At 37.6% G+C, this 27,692-nt stretch overlaps 1 protein-coding gene across 1 annotated transcript in view; it reads left to right on the top strand.

Annotated features, from left to right (window-relative positions):
• Window positions 1-661: 661 nt before the first annotated feature.
• The window catches only part of LOC124165470 (villin-1-like), a 57,860-nt gene continuing 30,829 nt past the window's right edge, over window positions 662-27,692 (top strand). The window contains exons 1-2 of the mRNA XM_046542903.1: window positions 662-1,158; window positions 27,248-27,361. Of these exons, the coding sequence (XP_046398859.1) occupies window positions 1,069-1,158; window positions 27,248-27,361 (204 nt within the window). The 5' untranslated portion in view covers window positions 662-1,068. The remainder of the gene's footprint in view (window positions 1,159-27,247; window positions 27,362-27,692) is intronic.

The raw sequence follows: 27,692 nt of genomic DNA, 5'->3' as shown, positions 1-27,692 counted from the left end.
CTCAACGGCTGCACCGATTAAAGTGAATAAAACTATCGTTCGATTCCTTACGTATTTATAAGCTTCATAGATTCTTTTTAACTAGTTTTAAGTATTACCTTCAGTGAAGGCAGTGGAATTGGCACATGCCAACTTAAATACGGCAGTCAATTTTACGAGGAACACACATTTTGATGAGTGAAGTTTGAAACGCTTCATATTTTACTAATGTATCACTTCCGGTTCATAATAACTATCTCGTTTTTCATTCCGTTTGCATTTCCTCGTTTGTTTTGTTTTAACACCTCTATTGCTCAAAGTTCGGGCTTTGCTCTCCGGCTGTAGGGCAGTGTTCAGTCCAGACCCTCCTGTCTGGTATAGTCCACACATTTCCACAGTTGGCAGCTTAACTGACCTCTCGACCGGAAAACGGGGGCTCCGGGTTCGAATCCTGGTGAAGGTGAATGACTCTTTTTCTGCGCAATTTTCTCACTCACAGTTTTATTGACGTTAATTGTTGCGCATTCCCTTTTTTCAGGCGGTGGCTTCGCAAGAGGCGGCGAGTGGACACGTGGCCTCCGCGCGCGTGGGGGCAGGACGGGGTCTTCGGGGGCGGTGGGGTGGGACGTAGCAGGGGCCGGGGGGAGGGAGGGAGGGTGTCCCTTCGCGAGATAAGCAGTCGGAGGGGGGGCCGTATCAAAGCAGGTGAGCTCCCCGACTAGACTACTGCAAGTGCCCCGCCCCGAGCATATCACAGCCGAGCGACGGGCGGATTGAGATTAAAACTACACCACCCACACCACGGTCTCCACCATCATCCCCCTCCCTCCCTCCTGGAGCGAATCCCCCCCCCATCCCCCACCCTCCTAGTTCCGCCCATACCGGTCCTTCGCCACAACCTCCCTCTTAACCATCTCGACGCCGACTGAGCGGCCGCTGTGTTTCCGTCCCATCCGCGCTGTGCTACGCTGGTGAACGGAACGGTGTTTTCTTTTTCCGGCGTGGTGTCTGTGGTGGAGGCAACAAGAGGAAAGGAGGAAGAATTGTGTAGGATTGGATAAAGAAGAAAAGTGGAAGAGGGAAGGAGAGATGTCGGTGTCATCATCAGGGGTGGCCGTGGATCCGGCCTTCAAGGCCGTCCCTAAGACGTCATCCGCCTTCTACATCTGGAGAATCGAGGTGAGTGAGTTTGACCCCCCCCCTTGCGCCGCGCCTCTCTTGCTGGCTGGAGAGAGCATCGAATCCTTCTTTCTCTGGATACCATTTCCGACAATATAGCTTCATTTAGACCAGAATATGAATGTATGGGAATAAAATACAATTTTGTTTTGTACAAATCAGTTTCTCAATCTTGAATAATGTTGATCACTTGGCATGGGGGTTTGATTTTCGAGGTACATCGAATCCGTTGATTTTGAATAATTCAAAAGAATATAACTTCGGGAGGTTCGCTGAAGATATTGTAGTCGGATCGACACGATTGTCATAACTTGGCTACATCGTGAGGTTATGTCAACAAAGGGTCGTTTTTTCGACAAAATTATGAACCCCGGGTTATGTCTTTTGTAATATTTTCAGAGAACCTTACAAAGTTTTTTTCTTATAAATTCCAAATTGGAAAGGTTTCACTCAGTTGAGCCTGTATTTATCAATTAGATTTGAATAAGTTTTAGCATTGCTTACCTCTAATTATTATTAGCAATGAGATCGATTTCCTTTGGGGAATGTAATATAGCCACGGTATTACAGCTAAGATAACGGTGACTGAATAATACGATTTAAAGTCCTGGTGGATGAGCTTTATCTCGCGATTCTATGAAAGGGCGTAAGGGCTTCTCACTCTGCGATTTAACCCGTAAATTGGTATTGGCTCAACCCGTGTGGAATGAACATATGCAGGGAAGGGAGGGGGGGGGGGCAGTTCCTTTCCATTGGGCGACTCGATTTGAAGGATTTTAGGGAGAGGTTTCCAACGGCTTCACCGGAGATTTGAACCCAAAACTTCAGCAGCCAACCGAGCTTCTACATACTAAGCTAGCACACTTCCCAAGGTGGCCCTTTGAAATGAGTAAAAATAAAGAATAAGTTGATAGCACTGCAGGCTCAATATATATAATGAATCATATCCGAGGGGATACAGTAATACTCCGTCGAACATACAATTATTCGTTTTCATTTAAATATAAAATATCATGGGTTACCCTTGTTTTAAATTCGTTGAGCTAATCTTAAGTTGATCTTTGCTCCACCTTACCGCTATCTGTCCATAATCGGACGTTATTGCTAAGCTGGGAATTCGCGAGAGATAGCGAGAGGCAAACCCCAAAGGCAGAAATTGCGAAACTGAATTTGAAAAATATTCCGGAAGCGTTCCGTTACGTATTACCACAAGCTCTTGGATGTTAATGCATTTTTTGGGTTGCGTTTGAAGACATGCAGGTTATATTTGTTGTATTGCCATGTTTTCCTGTTGATTTGAGGAGGGATACTCTGTTGGAAAGAGATGGAAGGCTACTCTTTTGGAAAGTAATTCCGTTGTATTGCTTAAAGAAAATAAATTTTGTTCAAAGATGTGATCGACTTAACAGTCCAGCGATCTCCTCTCGTCACCTTGGTTACGCTCTGCGTTGGGGACAAAACCAATGTTAAGAGTTGCAAATCATTAGTGTGCCCTCAAGATCGAATATGAGGGGGGGTGTCCGTCCCTCCACTCGATATGAGGGTCAAAATAGGTAACTTCTATCCTCTCCAAAATGTCCTTTGGTTGCGGAATTTTGTGCTTTCGCCCCGAATCAAAAGTATGAGCTCTTATCCGGATGTGAGCCGGGTTAAAATTTGCCGACGCTCCGACACTGAATTCCTTGATATCGATGGCACTGCAAGCCGTTGGAGAGTTAGAATGACAATTCTCACTCGGGTGTCACCCCAGGAGAACATTAAATTCATTCTTGGAACAGTGAGGAACCCACCGATTTTCAAATCTACTCGTAACATCTCATAGTGCACTGCATCACATCACAGGAGGGTCAAATTCAGGCAGATTATTTGACTTAGCACGGACTTATTGATAAATCAGTCGGTAATAATGGTAACTAGTAGAGATTTCCATCTTGAAGCTCATAGGCAACAGTTTTATAAATTAAAACGAGACAAACCGCAAATTAAAGCCGCTGGAAAAACTTTGCGCGGCTCTTGGATCTAACTCAGAACGTGTAGCAAACGTGCGATCAGAATCCAACGGCAATTATCAAGTCACCTGTCTTCCAAAATAGCGCGCGGAAAACTGCGTTTGAAACTGTGTCATGCTTTTGATTGCCCTCAGTTCAATAAAAATAGGTCACTCATTGGAAATAAAGTTATGTATATGGAACAGTATCAGTTATCAATGGCATGCATGGGTTAAAAAGGCTATAGAGAAACTACTTGTTTTCCACATTCACGAGGTGTTGCGTTTTACCTTTATAAAATCTATCACTTGTGGCCGGCTCCTGTGTTTTACATTCTTAGGTTGGTATTAATATTCACTTTACGTGCTTTTATAAGGTCCTTCCCTCGTAGAACAGTCTGTTGCATTTCTCCCTCAAAAATATACATAATTTCTTACTAAAGATGATTTCAAGATGTCATTATCCATCTACTGGCTATGTGCACCCTATCTTCATTATCTATTCGTAGAATAGCTTGGACGTCTATTTGGTTTATATTGCACTTTCTACCTGAGGTGTTCCCATGTAGTTGCGTTTAGTTTTCCAGCCTTTTACCATATGCATCTCAAGAGTTCAGGGAAATAAAAAAATCATGTATTTGACCATTAATTATCCTTAACCCGTGATAGAATTCGTTTTGGTAGGTATGGTATTTTGAGTATGCGACCGTCAGCTGAGGTCATTTGCGCCATGAGGGAAGAAAGGGATAGGAAAGAAAGTGTGGAGAGAAACCCGGCGTCGGCATTAGCCTGCTCTTGACGAAAGGCGCCAAGGGGACCACGGCTTAACGTCCCATCCGACGGACGGAGTGTTGCGCTTGAAATGTCCTCCACACAACATTCAAGCAGGTATCCGGCAATATCTTAAAATTCTCTGCCTTCAGCGGGATTTGAACCCGAGCTTACAGGGTAGGAAGCCAACATTCTAGCCACCACAACGACCCGATCCCCCGAGAATTTGTTTTCACTTTTCACCTTGGCTGCTTCTTGCGCGCCGTTTTTTGAATCGCTATTTTATAACATGAATATTAGCTTAGTTTGACTTTTCGAAAGCCTCCCGTCACTTTAATTTGTGGTAATGCATCGTATCCATATTTTTTAGGATAATCATCCAAACCACCCGACTGAATGGTCGACTTTTAACTGTACTTTAATAATAATAATAGAGCATGCGAAATTCCTTGTTGTACGCCTATTTTTTATTTATCGGTTGTTTTACAAAACATGGAACCCATCGTTGATCATCCTTCTCTTATCGTAAATTTTTAATCTGATTCTTTGACTGATATCCCTTATCGATTATTTTTTTAATAATATGTTATTTTGCTAAATATATGCTCGTCATAGAAATTCTACGGTAGTATTTTAATTCGTTTTCGTTGTATTTTTTGCACTGGTGAGATATGGGAACTTATCCAATATTCTGGAGCCATATCTCCATGTAGAATTTTAGTGAAGAGTTCAGTCGATATAGATAACAGTAGATACCGTAAAAAATTTGGATACTTTTCTTTGAGTTGCTAAGGTCTCTTAAAATGATGTCTGATACGAAAAGCAAGAAAAATTGTAGATATAGATAAAGAGAATAAACAGTGAATTAAAGAACTGTAAGTTTCTAACTAGAGAATGAATTAAACGTCAGCTAAGATCAATTGCAACATTTCAAGAGACTAAAACAGTTCTCGAGTTTCAACCCGGGTTAGATCCTCCAACTCCATCCTTGCCGACGCTTCGATGAGTGACTTCTTCATCTTCATCTGGGCCGCTGATGCCGGTTCTCGAGTGGCCAGGGTCTATGGTGTGTCTCTCATGAGAGCTGGGTTCCTATTGGAGGATGCGTTTTAGCTTTTTCCCGCCAATTTTAGGATAGATTTCCAGGTCCTACTCAAGTGGAACCCTTCGTCTACAGAAGAGGAAAATTGCTACTAATCGAGAAATCGAGAGGGAGACTTATCGAATGCGTGCTCTTTTGAGACGAATCACAGCCGGACGCGTGACTGTCTTATCGACTACTGTGTGAAAAAATCCCACGTGATCTTCCAGATAATATTCCCCGTGGCAAATTTGAAGACATCGTGATTTGATGGCAGAAAACAAAAGAAAAAAACAACCCCATCGTCGATTCATGGCCAACGATTATATAAGGTGGAATTAGATTATATCGACATATATCTCACAGATCTGTTCTCAATTTTTGATAGAACAGTCCTTTTAAATTCGTTGTATTTGACAACATTTCTGCAGGCCGATTACGGATTCCTCTGTTGTAGGACTTGAGCTCCCGACCCAAAGAGATTCACACAGGATATTTTGTTAAACCGATTAAAATGCTCTCGAAATGGCAACAGAAGATGGCCCTCCACTTTGTTTTTCCCTTAGATTCGTCGTTCTCAATGAGACAATACGTGAAGTGAAGGCCACATGCCGACAGAAAGTTTGGTTAGTATGCGGGCTCGCTAAGTTCGAATTTTTTTTATGAATCAGCGCTTCAATAAGCCATGCATTTCATCGAATTAGTTTCATATTCCGTTGGCATAATGATTGTAGTTATTGCTATGATCATTGTTCGAAACTGCTTTAATGACCGTATTTATATCGTCTTAGTCACCAAAACAGTTTGTTTTTTAAATCTACCCAACTTACAAAAAAATACCTTCAGTATGATCTTAGGTTTTCCCGGCGTATCAGTTGCAGAAAAGTTTCTCGGGTTTTCCACCGGTTGATGCCGTCCATGTCTCCCGACGTTTCGATCCGCGACTTGCTGATCATCCTCAGGGGATCTTCCGAATGCCGTTCTTCGAAATTTTTCCAGTATAAGAAGAGTTCGAAAGAAGTTTATAAGAAAGCAGTTCGAAGAACGGCATTCGGAAGATCCCCTGAGTCGCGGATCGAAAGTCGGGATCATCAGCAAGTCGCGGATCGAAGCGTCGGGAGACATGGACGACATCAACCGGTGGAAAACCCGAGAAACTTTTCTGCAAATACCTTCAGTGTTCTGGCGGCAGTGGGTAATATTATACGATTATTTTTAAAATTTTGAATCTGTGAACCTGAAATCAGTCCATAGCTTTTTCGCTTTGATTAAAATTCCTGCCGAATGAGAGAAATTATGCATAATTTAGACCATACATTTAACGAATAATATAGTTTATTTTTATATTATATAGTATAGTTTATTTACCTTACAGCAGCATATTTTCCAAAGCGAGTACATGTATTTTGCGTAACTGTTTTTTCATATTTTAGATGATGCGGTTAAACTTTCATATAGAAGCATATTTTCACGATTAAACTGTAAAGGGATGTTTTCCTATGATTACCTCTTTGATGTACTAAATTGTTAATAGTTTGTATACTTTATTAGAAATTAGGTTTGAAAACTCTAGTAGTGATTCTAGCCAAACAACGTCACCTTCAAGCATAGATATACTGGTGATCCATTGCCAATGAGCTAAACTGCAATATATGTTCTCTAAAGAATAGTTATATTTGGTCATTGTGGTGTGCAAATGCATCAAAATTGATTCTTATCAGTATTACTCAGTTAAATCGAATCGATGTGGTTTGAAAGCGAAGAATTTGACTATAATTTTTTTAATGCCATTCTAGAATTAAATTTTATGCATCCGTTTGTATTTATTCCTGTACATACAATTCAATACTATATTTTTTAAATTCCATCTTCATTCTCATTGTTATTTACACTCCTGTGGCTCATGGGCAACAAATTCTGCCGAAGATAATTGGAATGGAGATGATTTTAAATGTTAGCGGAAGTGACGTTCTCTTCATGGAACTTCTCATTCGATTCGATTTGGTCAACAAAGAAATTCGCATACCTCTGAGAACTCCCAGGTACCGCGGTATGATCAAAGAATTACGTGCCTCTTTGGTCTAACTTCTTTCAGCCCCTTCCCTCTTCGTCGTTCAATTGTTTTCTGCAGTTTAATGGAGCGGAAAAGTTGCTTTATTTCTCTGTCGCAGCTGGATATCAGTGTTGCTTCATATGTTTGAACCGTGAAAACATTGTTTGAAAAGCCTTCGGAAAACGTGCTGGGATTACACATTGACCTCTTAGGACAGGCATCACACTCCAGAGATGCTTTCCTTTTCCGGCTTACGCTTGAGGACTAAGGAGAATGATGACCAAGCAGTTTTTTCTCCATTATTACACCTTCTTTTGTGCTATTCCGCATTCGAAGGAAGTAATGAATTACTTATCTAACGGTTACTCTATACTTGAAAATACTTTCGCAAGTATGTGGACAGCGGGTTGATAGCATTTCTTTCTGTTCTTATACACGGGACAGCATTTATTTGTTCCGTGGGTGTTCTTGTTGATTGGATTTCAAATCTCATCAACTCAGTTTTGCAACCCCGAGATTGTATTGGACAGGTAAAGGTACAGCTCACCCCAGACTTACAATAAGCTTCGGGCGTGTAAAATTCACACAAACACAGGAAAGGAATCCTTCGTCTGGATCACGTAGCGCTTCTTGTTTTTTTTGTGGCTGTGTCCAAAGGCTTCATCTGGGAATTAAACCCGGGACCCTTCTATCCGAATCCCAACGCTGTTCCCTCTGAGCTATCTCGCTCTCCTGAATCTTAAGTAGGTATGCATTAATCCGTACCCAATTACCGACGAACTGTTTTCAATCTCTGTTGATAATTTTTGCAGCCAAAGCTTTAGCCAGGTCAAGTTTTGATGCTGGAGTTGATTTCATGCATCGCAGCTCTCAGAGAGCAGAATTTTAAGTGGTTTATGGAATCAAACGAGTGATTCATTCAACCAAATTGATTTACAGCGATTAAATTCATTATATTATATGAAATCTAATTATTCCGTAGCCTGATTGACCGGAGTTCTTTTTAAAGATACTACCCATTGAATGATTAATTTGCTTGAAATCGTCACCGGTCCATTGAATTGTATTTCTCTTCAATGTGCGTGAAACAATGTAACAAATGTTTAAATGGGCACGCTGAACTACTAGAGCACTATTTGAGCGTCTCCCAGTTATATAAAATACCCACGCCTGGTTCTTAAGATTGGTTTGACGCAGCTCTCCACTCAATTCTCCTATCAGCTAATCTTTTCATACCTACGTATTTCTTCTCTTTCACACCTTTCTTTACCTGTACCATATATTTCATTCGAGGTCTCCCTTTTCCGTTCTTGCCTTCCACTTGTCCTTCGACGATTGTCTTCATCAGGCCATCATGTCTCAAGATACGGCCGATTATATTGTTTCATCATCTTTTCATTTTTTTCACTAGGCTTCTCTTCTCTCCTACTCTTCTTAGGACTTTCTCTACTAATTCGGTCGATCCATTTTGTCCTTACCAGTCTTCTGTAGCACCAAATTTCAAAATATCCACTCTTGATATCTCCGCTGTTATCATTACCCATGCCTCACCGTTGTAGAGAGGCATACTTTGAAAGTAAGTTCTGATAAAATGTTTTCTTACTTCTATACCCAAACTTTCCTCTGTAATTAGAGCTAGACTAAGTGCACAAAATTCATAAATGTTTATAACTCGCACCATAATCATCCAGTGATATTCCTAATTATGTAAATGTAGCAGGCCGAGATACTGCAATGTGATTGCATTTAGGAGATTTTCGGACGAATAAAAAAATTTCGGAAAACATCTTGGCTTAAATCTGTTGCTGTATATTACTATCAGAGTGTAATTTAGCTCTGATTACAGTGTCCAACAGTGAAATTACTTTTTTAACAAAATTTGATATTTTTCTATATTTTTGCCTCCTAAATTCGAAAATTATCCTCGAAAGGTCGTTTGACTCAGTAATCATGTACCAATATCGATAAAGCGTGCGTAAGTAAATGGTGTCTACATGGCAAACGACGTAGAATATAAGTTTAAACTTATGGAAATATGCACTCAGCGAACATGCGTACAGGGAATGTCCACCAACGCCTTTCACCCCGTGGGTTTTCAGAATTCATGGCATATTTCCTGAGTTTCACCGCTGCTACCAGAGAGTTTGGCATTTAACATGCCAAACTTTCTGGTATCGTTGTTCCATTTCCTTGATGCTAGCATGGAACCTTTCATCCTGTTTCATACTATAATATGAACAAATTGCATTGTCATCAATTACGAATGTAGGTATGCGATTTGAAAAAAAACTGTGAATGATACGATCTTATCACTCTCGTATCCAGGAGGGCAAAATACTCGATGAACACCAATGTTATCGAAAAGAGTATCGGCGACCTTGCAGTTTTCTGCATGGTGTTATTGCACATCGTGAGAGTCTCTGCATATCTGCATGCTTCGGATGCAGTCGCGATTGCGTGCGGGAACCGATCCCAGGAACTGACGAACGCCCACGTCAATCCTTAGCATTTATTGCCGCATTTCAACCCGGCTCGTGGCCATATTTCTTCCATTTACGATCCGAGAATCTCTTTTGATACCGTCTTATCGACTATGGAGGCTTGCTATTGACTTATCATCACTTTCAATAGAACTTAATGACGAAATCAGATCAAAGATAACAGTTCCAAAGCATGGAGCGATTGCCGACTATTTAATGGAAACCATAAACATGATCCAATGTGAGTTACTATCGGATCCAAAACTCATTTTCACACTTTTTCGCTTAAATTAAAATTTACGTGAGATCAACCGTCAAAGGATAATATTTCTCAAAAAATGCGATTAATTGGTATCTGTGAAAGCTTTCTTTGCCATAGTTTTTAGTTGCATCCCAATTTTTGTCAGTTATTTACTTTATATTATGTGTTCACATCAGATGTTTTAAATCTTGAATGTCTATCTCAATTCCAAATAAGTTTCATAATTAAGTGGCATACTAAATTGCGGAAATATTTACTGACCGAAGTAACCAACGCACTTATTCTTAAGAATATTTTTCACATGAATCACAATAGGATATCTACATCTACATAATACCCCGCAAGCCGCCTAAAAGGCGTGTGGCAGGGGGTGTTAGGACACCAGCCGTTTAAAGCTTAAAAAAAAATTAAGTGCTCAAACGAAGTTGGGACTACCGTTTATTAAAGTCCTTTATGGTTCGGGGGAAAAACGAATTCCCATATCTATCCGTTCGGCAAAACATCTCTCTTAATTTATCACTTCTATCGGGCCTGGAAATATAGTGTGGCTCTAATATTATGTTCTCTGTATCGCTCTTAAAGATATCAATTCTCAATTGTTGAAGCAATCTAAAGGCCGTATCACACTAGCGACTGCGACCGCCGCTGCGACCGCGACTGCGGCTGCGGCTGCGACTACACCCCATCACACATTGCGGCCGACGCCACGATCGCGCATGCGCACGTATGAACGTTTCTGCTTGTGGCTTGTTTGTTTACGAAAGCCCAAAGAATAGATAGAGAGCAGCAATTGTTGAAAATGTTCCTAAAATATGTTAAAACGTACTTCATTTTCATTCACCTGGGTACTCGGGTGCAATATCCAATATACTGGGCTTCCATCTTCACTTTAAAAATCCGAAATTATCTCAGCGTTATCTTATAACCTTCTTGAACTTCCCTCGTTACGGTAACCAAAACAAACAAACACGTCTGCCGCAAGCGCGCGAAATTGAAATGGAGCTCTCTGATTGGCTGCGACTGCGACTGCGACTCAGAAGAATAGCCGGTCGGCTATTCTTCGGAGTCGCAGTCGCAGCGTCGACTGCCTCGCTCTGATTGGTCGACGGGCCAGTCGCAGTCGCGGTCGCAGCCGCAGCGCCGGCCGCAGTCGCTAGTGTGATACGGCCTTAAGCCTAGCGCGCAGCCTCCGAGTTCCAGCGGCTCCCAGCCTAATTCGCCCAACATCTGGGTAACACTATCTGTACGCCCGTAGCAGTTTTTGACGAAACGCGCAGCCTTCCTTTGAATTTTATTCAGTTCGCGGATTAAGTCTTTCTGCACCGGATCCCATATGCTCGCTGCATATTCAAGGTGCGGTCGGACGAGAGCGAAATAGCACCTTTCTTTTACTTTCTCATCCGAAAATCTTCCCACAATACGCTTGACGAATCCTAATTTCTTCAGGGCTACGCCGCAAGTATTCTTTATATGTATTCCCCGCGTGGGGTTCGAGGTTATCGTAACTCCCAGGTACTTCACTTCGTCTGTTGCCTTTATGTTAATACCATCCACTGCATAAACATGGTTAGAGTTGGACGAATTCCGCAAGAAATGTAACGCCATGCATTTGCTCAGATTAAGTTCGAGTCCCCACTCTTGGCTCCACAAATGAACGTTGTTTAAGTCAGATGATAGAATTTCATAGTCAGAGTGATCACTAATTTCGCGATAGATGACAGCGTCGTCAGCAAATAAACGTATTTTACTGCTAATGCGGGAGCAGAGATCATTAATGTATATAATGAACAACAGGGGGCCGATTACGCTTCTTTGTGGAACACCTGATGTAACGTTTACAATATCGGAGCTAATTCCGTCAAGAACAACTTTTTGTTTACGATCTCTGAGAAAATCGCGTATCCAGTTTAAAACTGTCTCGTTTAATCCGCATGACTGTAATTTGTATAAAAGTTTGTTGTGAGGTACAGTGTCGAAAGCTTTCTTAAAATCTAGAAATAGTGCGTCAACTTGTCTTTTCGATTCACCAGATTTTATAACGTCGTGAAGAAAGAGCGCGAGCTGTGTTTCACATGATTTACCTTTTCGGAATCCGTGCTGACAGTCATGGAGGAAGTTACGTCTGTCCAAGAAAGTCATGATATTGCTAACGATGATATGCTCAAGTATCTTGCCTATAATCGATGTTAATGAAATCGGACGGTAGTTGCCTGGGTCATGTATGTTTCCCTTTTTGAATATGGGTGTAACGCTTGCAATTTTCCAGTATATATACTTTTGCTCGTCCTCGTAAGCGCATATACTCATAAATATTACTATAGTCACATTATCCCATGATTCTGCTGCTATTTACATCTCAATTGACTCGTTTCATGTCAAGTTTTATGTCTGGTGTCATGTGATCTTAGCATTAAACTATCTTATGTGAAGATATTATTTTTAATAAATTGAATCGCCATTTATCTGAAAACTGAAAAAATATGTTATTGGGAGGATTAACGAACGCATGTCTTAGGTTTTATCTGTTTCATAAGAGTTTTCTCAATGGTTTATCCTACCCGTCAATGAATTGCATTTAGTAGTAATCCGGTCATTTCGATATCTCCTAATCTTTTTTACAAGCGCTAGTCGAGGGTTTAAGGACATCGCAAATATATTATATTTATACGTTGTCTGTTTACAACTTCCCGCTTCTTTGCATTCCCAGTTTCCATGCCAACCCGTCCAGAATCTTCTATTCAGAATTCATTCTATTAGAATCTATGTTTAATAGCTAGGAGGTTTTGCGAAAAGCAGTTTCGGTTTTATATTCCTAAATAGAAGAAAATTCCGTTGATATAAACGGGGAGGATAAAAATGAGAATTTGTATCGTTGCTGTTCCACAAAAACAGATTATGGCATGGATTCAACACTCACATTCAACCTATTTTCACCCGCCTTTCAGTTTGAAGATATTTCCCTGGAAACTTTCGTAACTTGTTTGAGTAAATAAACTGGTCCCTTGCATATTAATCTAAGTCAAGCATAAGTGAAATAAACCATTACACGGCTCTTTGTCGAATACTGGACCCTAATCATCAAATAAGTAATGTTTCCTTGTTAGAGAAATAATTAGCTCTTAGCTAAGTGAAATTCTCTCTATGCGCAGCCGATTATAACAAAGTAATAGCATAGAGTAAGTATATTCTTACTTACTACTTATATACTTATTCTATGGTAATAGTAAATGGCTTTAGCAACAATTATCGAGTAAATTACTTAAATAATTGGAAGTAATTCTAGGATTTAACACACTTGAGGAATGCCTAGGCAACATTTCCCTTAGGGTGGTTGCATCCATTATTTAAATTTTTCTAGTCAACTTATCAGGTTACAACACAAACGGTGGAAAACTTTTAAATCAAACAATTGGTATTCCCCACACTGATTTTTATTCCACATTTATGTACTACTTACTTACACTTCTTTAATCCAATGTATGCGGTGTGTATCGACAATAAACTCTCGTGATTTTTTAATAAATAGTGTTAATTAAACGCAGTCTATAGTTTTTTTCTCTGACAGTAAATATTAAAATTCAATCTTTATCATTTTTCCATGTCTTTTCTCACAATTACTTTCGGTAAATATGGCCTACCTGATCGGACAACACTCAATATCTCTTACATTTGTGATTCAATTTTGCTTAGTACTCTTCTTTCCATTAATTTTGCTCATATATTTATAAGGCCTCCTCCGAAATAATAACTCCTAAAAGTTTTAGTTTCCGGCATCGTTTTCTATGCATGATCAATAAATCATATTTCTTCAGTTTCCTGGAATTGTTTTCTCAGTCTCATTGAATGTTTGATCTAGTGGACAATTTATAATGTTTTGATGGAAGAAAAAATTAGGAAAACATTTGGAAATAAAAACACAAAAATTAGGGGTTAACGAAGCGTGTGGAAAAATGAAAAAAAAGATAACTACTGAATTCCTTTCTTCGCCCGATAATAATAATGTCATCTTAATATTTCGGGTTTAATTTATTTTATTTAAAAATTCAAAAAGAAGGCCTAGATTGAATTCATATCTTTTCTGATGGTTGTAAAAAAGTTAACATTATTGGGTGAGAACTTTCCCAACAAAAATTTTCTCGCGAAAAACCCTCTTTTGGTGCACCTTGTCATGTCATAAATAATAAGTTTTAAGTGAAAATTACGCGACTATTTATTCAGATGTTTGGGATGAGTGTTGATAAGTGATGGAATCAGTCTGGACACGTTGCTTTCTGCGTGGGATTCACAAAGCTCTGGCTCTGTTGCCAGGACAACAGTTATATGGTTATTTATTAAAATTTTCTACCGATTAATGTAGGTTTTTAAGGAGTATTAACGATGCATTGTGGGAGCCTCCCCTTCCTTCATGATCTTCCCTCTTCAACACACAATAAAACACAATAACGCTTACTCCCATTCATTTTGTCTGAAAATCCTATTCTCTTCCTTCCTCTCCCTCCTTTACCCAACATTCTACCATCTTTCACTGCTTTCACTCTTTCCCATTCATGAACGATTCGTTTGGTAATATTTTTAAAAAAATTTACCGCCATTTATCTTAAAACCGAATAATTATATTCCGAGGACTTGCAAATTTGACCACCTGTCTTACGTTTTGTCTGTTTGATAGGAGTTGTTCTCTCAATGGCTTGCCCTGCTCATTAATGCCATTGAGTTTGTTTCTTTATTTTCACCTCGATTTTTAAAGTCGATTAGTGTCTTTAAGAATTATATGCATTTTATAAACATTTTTAGCCAGCGTCTCGGTATATTTTTATACTTTCATCAGAGCTATGAATGAATATGATTACATTAAATTGATACATTAAGGAATGAATGGTTATTACGTTTTTTGCAATATTAAAATAAAAAATAAAAACAATTTAATTGTAAATTAATTTATAATATGAGACAAAAATTTGACAACTTTAATGCAATTAATGTGATTTTTTACCGATTGTACCTAAGGTAATAACGGTCACAGTCACCTATCAATTTTGACTAATTAAATAAAAATAAATTTTGCTTAAATTGAGATGTCTGATATTTTATTAAACTTTTTTTTTGTTTTTGGAAATATGCATCATTTCTTTAAATATCTTTTTAGATTACTTTTTGAATCTATAATTTCTCGATTTTCGAGGTCAACGGTATGGCTACTGTTTATATTGTGGTTTGCAAAGGCACATAGTGTAATTCTATTGCTTGTGGATGGTTTGTGTTTGGAAATCCTATTTTTTAAGTACTGCGATATCTGTCCTATGTAGTGCTGTCGATCTAGTCATGTATTAAAGGTATTCTCGTCACTCATATTCAAATCACTCGTTTTATAAATTCTGCAGGCAGTATTTTCAAATTTTTCTCAAAAAATATACTAAAAAATAGTAGGTAATCCGTCGGAGAGCATCTCCCGAGACATTAAGTTCCGCGGCGAGCAAATGTTTCTATGGGAAAAGCCGGTTTCAAGGAATTCGGTCCTTAGATGCCATGTGTATCTCCCCTTCGTGTGCCAAGTGATTTTGAAATAAAAAGAAGTCGGGGAGTGGACGGAGGGTGAGCGAGAGAGATATTTAAGTCTGTTTCAACTTAAGACACTCGAGAATATATTTCATTTACATGAAGAAGATCTCACTTCCATCTTCTCTGTTCGATTGAAATTCTTCTCAGTTTTCTGACTCCTACATCAGTGGCGTAGCCAGGAATCTCGTTCGGGGGGGATCCAAAACCAGGGGGGAGGGGAATTTTGAAAAACAGGATACTAAGCAATGGGTTTTTAATTGATTTTAACAATTTTCATTATCGAAAAAACTTGATTTCTTAAAGAAATATTTTGTAAATTCATGAATTTTCAATATTTTGTTTTCATTTGTGAAGGAAAATAATTGTGTTTTTATGTTTGGGGGGGTCCGGATCACCCCTTGGCTACGCCACTTCCTACACTACATTCCCGAGCAAGGACGCCAAAAGTTTTGTTTCACGGAGATAAAAATTTTGCAATGGGTGAGTGTTGTAAAAGTATATATGTACCAGCAGGAGGCGAGGTCGATCAGTCTCAGTCTTAACTTGGTCATTCGCGATGGATGCTCACAAAATTCACGTCGAAATACAATTATTATCTTAAGGATTTTCCAAAACTTCAGTTGAAAATATTTCTGTATGCACTTAGTGACAGAGAAACCGTTTATGGGAACCCATGCAAGAATTTCCTCTCGGCTGAAATGTATCCCTGAAAAATTTGTTTGGATATCCAAAAAAATTTCCTAAATAATTTCATCTAATTTATATTTCTGAGACTTTCCTTGATAGTCGCTTTCAGGAGGAATTGTCTTCGAGTTTGCGTCAGTGTTTTCAGCCCAGCAGCCAAGTAAAAACATTTATTCCTCAAGAGTAACGGCTGATTTTTCACTGAAATGATAAAATTATGTATAATTACCAATAGAAAGTCTACACTGAGTTAATATTTCACGAAAAATGTTTCTGTTAAAGTACAAGGGAAATTGTTCTCAAAATTTTCCAATCACTTCTAAATTTTCCGTAACTGCTAATAAAATAATTGAAAATTTTCTAAACAATTTTCCATTTTATACAGAAATATTTACCGTAAAATACTCACTCGGTTTAGACATTCCTTTTTGTTTGAGATCACATGTAATTTTAATATTAACTTCGCAAAATCACTTATTAATGATATTTTTTGTATATATCGCAATCACATATGGTATAAAATAAAATGCCCTTAAGTAGAATACTAGTAATATATTGTAGTTTAGCACGCCCAGGCAAGTGTTTTTTCTCTATATGCACTAATTACGTCAAACATTTATTTCTAATTGAAGAGGAGAGGGAAAAATCGTCAATGATAATCAAATTTGTTTTCATTGGATTAGAAGCTTGTATGACTTTCACGACACATTTTAGGTTATGTCTCCTTATTAATATAAAGTGCCCCAAGCATTTAACGCTGTTGCTATCTTTACACCACTTCTCACTTTGACCGTAGCTTTTCTTGTTTCATTCGAAAGAGTTCTTTATTTGCTAGTTCATGACAGATAATTATGAACGATTATAAATAAAGGCGACGTTTTTTATACTGCCGACCAATGTAATGCATTATTCTGTAATGGAAGAGTTTTTCAACCAAAAAAACTGACATTTTTTATAAAAATAAAAACGAAAATAAATTAGCCCTTCCTTTCTTATTGAGAATTTAATGTTACTAGTCGTAAATTTCCGTTGAAAGTTTATAAATTATAATGCCTTAGTATTCAGAAAAAAATCTTATCCGCTTCCGGTGTGGTTCCATTAAATTACTGGAGATTCAATTTCTTAAATTTTCGCCCAGAAAGTATTTTGCCTCAGTGGTCTGACCTCTAATCTCTGAAAGCCATTTTAAAAAGTTCGCCGTATAGAATTAAGGAATTTTTATGATCCTCGCAGTGGACCTGCTTTTCGTTTGGGAGAATACTTTTCCCTCCATTTCTAGGAAACCAAATCCGGTTCACCCTCTTTCTCGCCGATGAATTCCGGAATTCCTCTTCGCGATGCTAAGTACAACCCCTTCCTATTTCAAAATACACGCCAAGTCGCTCCGCCGAGAAACAAAAGAAATGTTTTTACACCTTTTTTAGCATAGGGTGATTTCCTGTTATTTTTTGTTGCCTAAATCAAAAGATTATTACTCCTGGAGTGCGCATTTCACGCTCTTAGATTTTCGAATGACGATTTCTATTTTTCGCGATTAAACGAAAAGTGAAAAATTTCAAGCGCGCGAAAACGCGACGGCTAAGTATGAATGCTGGGAAAACTCCGTGTGACGTCGTACTGGTTCTCGCTGCTGCAAAGTGAGGTGACCTTGGAGCGAGGCTTGGATGCTAGCAGGTAGCAGAGTACCCTGCTAGCTGGTAGCGTTTGGCTTAAATAAGGATTATTAATACCTTGCCAAACGAAGAAAACTTTCCGACCTTAGCCAGTTTTAATAGGTGATTATTAAGAGATGTTTCCCTGAGCTCTGTGCCTCATGCATGCATTGGTAATCTCAGACGATGTAAAACTCCTATCTACTCGTATAGAAACTAGGTCCCTGTGACGTCACGTGGAGTGGAATCGCATGGGCGCCAATCTGGCCTTTTTCGAATAAGGTTAAAATTACCGTGGCCATTTGTCTAAACTAGGATTTCTAAAACCAAATAATTTGTACATTATGAATACACTAATGGTGGGTAAGGAATCGCAATCAATGCATTTCGTTTTCTTTGATGAAGGAAACTACCCTATTATAGCGAAAGCATGGAGTAGTTACGAAGTATGCTGACAGTCTCCCATCCCTTAATGGGCATTCTCAACTAGGGCCTTTAATTCTAAGTGAAAACCCCGTTCCCTTCCTTCCTCTCCCTCATTTTGCCAACATTCTACCCTCTATTTCAACATCCTCTCTACGCTCAGCACATCCAAAACCTTCAGTCTCCTCCGCATCTCATGCAGAAGCTTCCTCTCCTCATCCACCATGTCCGGAAAGGATTTTTTTCATAAGTAATAATAAGTTTTGCTCCTCTAATGGCACTTGATTGATTGACGGTAAAAATAATTTGGGACCCGCTGGCTATTTTTTCTGTAAATGTCATTTCAAAATCCAATGATTTCATGGACTGGGATGGAAAGGTTGGTCTAACATAGAGGGAACAAGTTCTTTGTAAAACAAGTTCTTTTTGAAGTTCTTGAGAAAGAAACAAGTTCTTGTGACAAAAACTGATGTAATATTCATTTTATAAGAAAATCCAAAGGACGGAAAGACAAATATCGGATAGAGAAAGGTTGAAAAAGTATTACTTTTGAAGAGATAGCAAGCTTTGGTTTCTCCACATTTCGTGTACGCTTACTTTGATTTTTTCCACAGTGAATTTCATGTTGGAAGTAAAACTGTTTTGATAAAATATGCGAAAAAAAGATTTATTGTTAAAAATCGATACAGGGACGAGATGAAACTCTTTAAGAAAGCAAGGGCTGTAAACTGGGCAATAGTGGTGTCATGATGCCGGAACGCTGTCACGGCACTGGTTAACAAAAGACATAATAGTCAATTAACATTTGTATCAATTTTTTTGCCTAAAATTTCTAATATATACATTCGTAACCAAAACAAAAAATAAAATAAAATGTAAATAATAACTCTGTATAATTTTTGTGTAATAAAAACACACAGGAATATTTCAATTCTAAAAAAGTTAAGGAAACTGCGTTCCGGCCCTGCTAATTTTGCCAAGACGTCACTATTATTAGCACTAAAGTAGCAGGATGTTGTTAATGAAGCGGAATGGTTACATTATTTTTTTTCAATCCATGGCTACGTTACATATTTGTTGATCCATAAGTTGGATATGTGATGTAAAACATTATTTCCTTATTAGATCATTCATTTATTCCCTCAGGTATGTGTGTAATTCTAATAAATTAGTACTTAATCACAAAAATTCGTATCTATGTAATCTTTTACGCTATGGGATATTCTTTTGCATATTATTCAAAGCGCATTAAAAATTATACGTAAGATATTACATTCCGCAATTAACACAAAGTTGGTCAATGATAAAAAAGAATTCTTTTGACGTTTTGTTTGACTCATTTTTCAATAGGATATATTTGGCGAATCGGTGTAAGCTCATCATTATTTATTCACAACTTTAGCACCTCTGTCTGGCATTATTTTACATAGTCTGCAGAAATTTTGTGGCGTAGAGTAATATTATGGCGGTAAAATATTTTGAGCTGGATGTTTATACACGGGTCACCAAAATTCGGCGTCTCTATTAATGGCCACGAGAAGTCAGTGCTATCCCAATCATTAGCGCTGTCTGTAGGTTAGCCCGGGTGTCATTAGTGTTGTCTGAATTCACTAATCCTCTAGTCGTCGCAGACAATCGGTCAGACTTATTGGTAATAATTTTTTCCCAAGAAAAACATTTCTGTTGGAAAGCTATTGTCGAGAGTATATAGCGATTATCACATTCCAGACCCATTCCTCCATCTGCAAGAGACATTCTTTCCGTTTTTCCTCCGCTATTAATTCCGTCAAACCAGCCAGCAATGCCAAACCAATCCGCCGTAATTTCCTCTCTGCCCTCGTTCTGTTTATGAAGCCGTCCCGTGCCTCCATTTGTCAGCGGGAAATATCATTCTCAATCTTTCGACTTTTCCTCCGTATCCTCATGTTTTTACCACGCGCGCTTGTTTGAGGCACGCAACTTGTTTTGACGTTGTTTTTGACTCATTTTACAATAGGATATATTTGGCGAATCGGTGTAAGCTCATCATTATTTATTCACAACTTTAGCACCTCTGTCTGGAATTATTTTATATAGTCTGTAGAAAGTTTGTGGCGCAACTTGATTTTTGGGCAAAAAATTTAGGAAAATAATAACTTAGAAAAATCCGCACAATATAACAATTATTATTCATTAAAAAACGGCTGTATTTACATTTTAATTGTGGAACAGTATGCTACTCTCTCTTAAGACACGACGAACTTGCTTCAGCGATTGGCGGCCGCCAACCAACCTCAGCGACTTTTTTTCGCGCCATAAACACTTAATAACCGGCGAAAACTGCGATTGAAGGAGGTGGACAATATTTCTGGGCACTGCCATTGGCAGGGAAAATTAACGAAGGAGTTCTACCTGAGCTTCATGATTGCATGACCGTTTTTGCCCTTGATATAGATTCGTTTTAAACCCATTTAAAATGTAAATTCTCTGGTGACTCTTGTGTTCTATACGCCCTGTTTTTGACTTTGCCAATGTGGTATTCAATATTTTGGTTACAAAACTAAAAATTTTCAATTCCGCCTACATGACAAAATTTCGAATATTCATTAATAATATGAAATTTACTGTGTCGATGGTAGAAAATAATTTATGTTGGGCAGGATAGATATTTACCGAAATTTATAATATTTTTGCCCTCGAAATTATATTTACACTATTATGCTATTTAAGCATTAATTATTTGTTAAATGATTCACGCTAAGATTAGCCTTTTTCCCTAATATATCATGATTATTTATCACCATAACGATTATGTAAGCTAAATCGGAAGAGTGGATGCATACACAAAACTGGAGTTAATTACAAATGTCTTGAATGATGATCATTATTTCGAAACAATCAACTTACAAGAGTGTAATATTCCTGGATTGATACCTGTAGAAGAACAATTGGGATAATGCGAGTTCCTTAATTTGGTCCATTGATAGAGTGTGCTAGAACGAATCTCATTGTCAGTTCTACTAACAATAAGGAAGCTGTACGCACCAGCTAGGAGACCTAATGTGCGACACGTTTACAGCCAATTATGTAAGTAGGAGAAATCTCTGACGTAGCCTAGGTTTGGACTTAATTAAGTTTTGATAGATATGCATAAATAGACTTCCTTCTTAACACACCGTCAGTTAACATCGCGCTGAGTTTTGAATTGCATGTTAGGCTATTTCTTATTGATACGCTGGTTTCTGGATGACTATCATCTGAAAACATAGGTACCATAACTTTCGTGAAGTTTTGGATCGATTATTAAAATTTCGTGAATGAAGAGAGGCCTTTTAAATTAATTTTACTTTCAATATGTGCCTGAAGTGTCGTCATGCACAATTTAAAATACATTTCTCAAAATATATGAGCGAATGAAGGTTTGTAAATTAAATTTACTAAAAATCACTGTACGTTGTCACCTCTATTTTGGTTTTAATCGGGTGAGATAGTCATCGAGTTTACTTTTAAGTTTTAACTGTTTTACGTTTAATTTGCATGATACCTATGTTATTCAATTATTTCGAATGCGATCAAATTACTATGCCTTTACTTGAATAATCAGCATCAAGCAAAGGCTTATTTCCCTCAGAATAATCGGTCATAAAGTATTTTTGACTGATCCTCTTTGATCAAAAAGTTAGCTTAAGCTTTTAAGTGAGGATTATCTTTGCGCCATATGTTTGAAATACACTTAACGGAGCTGCAAGCCGTCTGATGAATACAATATTTGATCATTTGTTCGTGTACCTCCCGGTAAAAGCTGATATAGACATCACGACTCATTCATAACGGATTATTTATGAGCGTGACGGCAACAAATGAAACATAATCGATTATCTTTGACGTGAAATAATCGGTCTTCAGTTTCCTTTAGCAATAAATTACGATCGTAAATGTAGCTGGGTATCCATAGCAGCGTATGATTCATAGTTTTACCAACACATGCTTGGAAAGCAACTGAGAGAGTGGATAGATAAAATCTACGCTTATTTAAAAATGCATTGCTGCAGTTGTGTTTATTTCACTTTTTTTGCTTTTTTTGCTTTTTTGCTTAACCGATATGTCCAATAATAAACTGCAGATAAGCCCAGGGAATTTCTTGATTGCAATTTTGTTTCGTAAACTTTTTTTGTGATAAAATATGTTAAATTATGTAATATGCGTGTTTTGAAAAATTTTGAGTTTGCATACCTACACTGCCAATAAAGGTACTTACATAATGCGTTTATTACTCGCTCGATTTCTTCATTTATCATTTCTCTTTACGAAGCTCCTAACAACTAAGCTCCAGGATATAAGTAAATAGTTCTAGTGTGTAAATAATTATTTTTAGTACTAGTTCTTCTGCTTCTAGTATATATAAAAATATTGTGAATAAATTGGCCGCTTTGCCTCATGTGCCCAAAGTGTTGGTAAAAATCCAGCTTCAACGGGACGGGCTGAGGCCTCCACTATTTCGTACAGCATATATGGCCGAGGAAATATGGTCAGCTCATATCACGTTGAACGCCAATACAGAGTCGATATTTCGTGTGGATGGCAGAATTTTGGCAGAAAGTAATTTCAGTTGCGTTCCATTCGTGTTTATGTGTCGCGATAAGCCACCTCTCTCTCCCTCTCTCATCCGAGACTATCACTCCCACATGCTGTTCGAGTTTCACGCAGCCTGCAGCACAGCGACAGAATGATTATTATCGCTCACCTACATGTCTAATCGCAATGCAAGCTGCTGCTATCATCTCGTGCCCTATTTACTCATACTGCCACAAGGACTGCTCAAAGGTAATTCCTTTCAAATCCTTACAGGAGGTCGCCACCGAGGATATTTCTAGAAAAAAATATGTGTTATTTTTATAGAAATATAGTAGAAGAAACAGCAAAATTGGCCATTCTGAGAAGAACGGCGCAAACGGTAGTCGATTATAAAATGTCTATAATTTGGACGATAACGAGCGTAGAGTGCTGGCAATTTAATTTTTTGTGGACAGAATTCGCATTATTTCCCCCATTATAAAGAATGAGTTTAAATTTATCCTAGAATTATAACATAAATTTCATAATTGTTTTTAAAATCACAAAGTCGTGTCAACATTGACCATTTATTTTACAGCGTTGGAAGTGCTATACGAGCAAGAAGTAGGTAGACGTACAGTACTAACTCATTCTCATTGAAACGTATTTTTATTTCTTTCAATATCAATCCGTTTAATATGACTTTAAATGATGAAAAAATGAAATTATTGCTAAATCAAAGGAGATAATATTTAAAAAAACATTCTTTAAAATGCACCGCCAACATACATAAACAAAAATGGACTTAAATGCAACAGCAACAGTCAAAATTAAGGTAATTTAAACACAATGGGCAATGTTTTTAGTTGTTTACATTTACTGCATTTTTCAGTTTTCATGAATACGCTCTAGTCATGCTAGCACGTAGTATTAAAATGAAGCATTATTTCAATTTTCCACAATAATTCCATAATCATTGAAAACTGCAACTATATTTTATTTTAATATGTCGAACTTCCTCTGTATTTAACCACCTTAATTGGTAATTTATTCTTGCACGGAGTAACTATTGACAATGCTTGTGGGAATTATAATTCAGAGGTATGCTTGTCATTGATATTGCAATTCTGATTTATTTCTGGCAGATTTCATTAAAATATAGTTCTTCATTAATTCGGAAAGGAGGGGCTCTACTTTTCTTTTTTTATTCTGTTTTAAATTGTATAAAAATTTTCTTCTGATGGCATAACAAAGATGCCCCACAAAAAATTTCTATACATTGGATTCACAATTATTCCGCGTTATAAATCATTAAAAGAAGGATTATAGCGTCTTAAAAAATTGGTACTCTTTTCGTTGCAAACTTGATAAGCAAAATAAAAATACTTAAGATGCCGTGTGTATTCCATGAGATTTTTCCCTTATTATAAAGTGCTAATCTTGTGTTTTATTGGTGTAAAAATGTATACAGATAGCAATTGCAGTGTTTTCATTTCACCAAAGAAGTTGTGTGAAGAAAATATAATTGCCTGTCCTTCAAGGGTATGGTCGTGGGTATGATCCTCTTACTGTGAATGCCTTTTCACTAGAGAACGCAAAGATAGCTACATACTTTCCCACGGGAGACGAAGAGTACACGCTTTGTATGGCTTAATGAGTTATCAAACTCTAAGTGAGACATTCACCTTGCAGTTCAAGGTAGAAAATGAAGTTCCGATCGGTTTGGTGTAGGCGTCCAGGAGATTTCCTGAAAACCGTTACGGATTAGAAATAGAGTTAATATTGTAACCTTACGTTGAAGCATTTGATAACTCATGCCTTAATATTGGGCCCGAAATGTTTTTCGAGTAACCTAGGGAAATATACTGTTAGGAGTGGAATAATTGCTGACCTTGTTAAGAAAATTGTTATTCGCGCGTAAAGACATCGAAAATATTCTGTAAAATTATGTGCCATTTCATGAGTTCTATTTCCCTTCTCCGCATGAATCTTTTTTCTATTTATAAATTAAATTTCATGTATTCCTCATTCACTTATTCTGGTCTTGATCTTTTGTTATCAATTTTTCTCGTTTCTGAATAATTTTCTTTTGCTTATTCTGTAAATTGCACCTTTAAAGTGCATTTGAATTTTTTCCACTTAACTCATATTTTTTGTGAATTGGTTGTTTTCACCGAACTTTCTGAATGTAATATTACTGTCCAACACTGAAGGAATATTCATTTGATGGCAACCCTAATGCCAGGATCATTCCGGCGTGCTAATTTCATAAAACCCATTTGAAGTAATTGTTTATTTTATCTTTATGTGAAATACTATTTATGACTATAATTACATTCGAACACATCACTTCAATTATACGCGTCCTTATCTTTGTGTTCCATCGTTGCATTCCGCGTGTCTTTACATAATTAGCGCATCAATAACGCGTGAGATCGTAAATTAATTATCAATGGTACATTTAACATCAAAGCAACCTATTCATTTAATTTGTCATTGGCATGCTAATTCTCCATTACAAGTATCCATTGCCAAGCTTTCACATTTTCTTTCCTTTTGAGGCTGATGCGGTTTGTAATCCAATTTCATTTGACTTGATAATTCAAACAACTTGAACGCGTTTTTCCGCATTCGCTCCACTTGAAACAAAGCGCGCTTGTTAGATCAATGAGCGAGTTCTCGCTAATGACACCATAGCGTCAATGGCCTCAATCAAGGTGAGCTTGACCCAATAAGATATAAGTACTACTTTCATGTGTTGAGGGTATCGCTGCGTAGAACAATGTATTGGTGGACACTGGAAGGAGGGGAAAGTTTTCCCCAGTAAATCCACGGCAAAAAATTGGCCCGAGTCTAATGATTAACTTTAACATAGACTCATTAATAGAGGAAGTGCCGAATATACTATCCAGTAAAGGCGTGAGGTAAAGTACATAACAGAATTAGGCGAAGAATAAAACATTGTCTCCCGAATGGTCTGAAGCATTTTCATTAACAAGATGTTAACATAAGAATTACGACTTAAGAATTTAAACTTTAAAAAGACACTGTACTAGTTAAGCGCAGCAACGTTAAGCTCTGTAACTGCACTTTACATGAGAGGAGAAGGAGTCAAGTTACTCCGGGTTCAGGTATTATGAACAGGTTTATATGCTTCTTATAATGTTCCAAACATTTATTTATCATATTTATTTATTTTTATTACAAATATTCATTCATTAGCCGTGAGAATGAGTAACGAGTCGGAACATGAAACGTTCTCTTAACGTTTGAAACTCAGCTCTTAGAAAATTTTACCCGCGCAGTTTCCCGAGAAAAGTTAAAATATTAAATAATCCCTCAAAATCAGCGTCTAGATCAGTTTCTGTAGCAACGGAAGGAGGCTCAATGGTTGTCTATAATTCAGAATTCGTACACCCCGATGAATCGAAATTTGAATCCACTTGGTAAATAATGAAATGGATTACTACAAAGAAGGTTCGAAGTGATGCCTAATAAAAATCGTCCATCGGCGCATTACCGCTGCTGATGATGATAACGGTATTTTTCAGTAAGCTTTCTACTCTTCTGTTCCGATCCACGGAAGAAATTCCTCCCTCATCCTAACTCCAGGGAAAAAATTTGTTTCTGTGGATAATAAATGTAGCACTTCAAAACCAAGCGTCACATTTATGTATATGCCGCGCCGGATTTTTCACTCTGGGAGGTTTTCTGTTTGCGAAAAAATGCTAAATAATTTAGGTAATGTAAATTTTGCCTCCTAGGCGACCAAAAATCTCAATTTAATCCCTGTATTTTCGGAATCTTATCTGCCATACCCAACGCCGAAATTTAAAAAGAAAGGTGTTTAAAGAAATATGTCTTTATATTAATAATATTTGTCTGTTTTATGTCTGTTTTATTTTTGTCTGTTTTATTTTTGTTCTTAAATGTTAATTGACTCTTCTTGTTTAATGGCCATATGATTTCTCCCTCTGATATTTATACTCACCAGGATCTGAACCGCCTCCACTCTCAGTGAGATTGAAAACCACTCTTGTGGGGAATACAGTTGAAAATCGGGGGATCAATCAATGGATGAATATCAAAAACAGTCGACCGTATACGATATTAAAATTCCGTTTAGAACGGAATCCAAATTTTTCATAGAAATTTGACCTGTAGATATTAATTTTTACTAATTTGATTAAAGGTTTTCGTTGAAAAGCTTTTGTTATTAAGGGGTTTCGAATTACATGGTTTTATTTTAAAGGATATAACTTGCATGTAAAACTACACATTTCACCGTAAATATATAATGAATGATTTTTTTACGAAGATATTTTATCCTTCGTTTCTTCTTTTGGTTCCGTGAACAATTCAGAGAACAGAGAAATTCTTACCAAATTGATTAACGAGCGTTCATTTCATTCTCAGTTCTTTTTTCGCATCCCTCGACGGCGTTGAAGCACACTAGACGATTTTCGCATCGAGCGTTGCAATTGATGAAGCAATTAGGTTGCGATTCGCCGTAGAGGAAGTTATTCTTTAGAGAAATGATTGATATTTCCTTGTCTTCGATAGAGCGGTCATACTTAAGCCTTTTCCTTGTTTTCTTCTTCCAGAACATGACGGTCGTTCCAGTTCCCAAGGACGAGTACGGGAAGTTTTACGACGGCGATTCCTACATCGTGTACGCGGCGTCGGAGCGGGGAAAACCAGCCGGGCCCGATATCAGGGTGAGTGCTGGCGCAGCGAGGGGGGGATATTGGGGGATAATCCCCACCCCCCCCAGAGCTCCGAGAAATTTTAAAGTTTAATCCATTTCACTTAATTGGATTAATATTACGTAAAGAATAGTGTAAATATCAATAAAATATAGTATAATCAGAGTATCAATAAAGTACTTAGTATATTTTATTGATACTATACTTTATTGATACTATACTTTATTGTAGTACTATACTTTATTGATACTATATCAATAATATAGTATCAATAAAGTATAGTACAATAAAATATCAGTAAGCCATAAAACTCACCATTTTGAACCATTTGCGGGGTATTGGG

Source organism: Ischnura elegans, chromosome 9, assembly GCF_921293095.1.
Source record: "Ischnura elegans chromosome 9, ioIscEleg1.1, whole genome shotgun sequence".
NCBI classification, from domain to species: Eukaryota; Metazoa; Arthropoda; class Insecta; order Odonata; family Coenagrionidae; genus Ischnura; species Ischnura elegans.
Note: the sequence above shows the minus strand (reverse complement) of the source record. Positions and strands in the feature narration are given on the sequence as shown.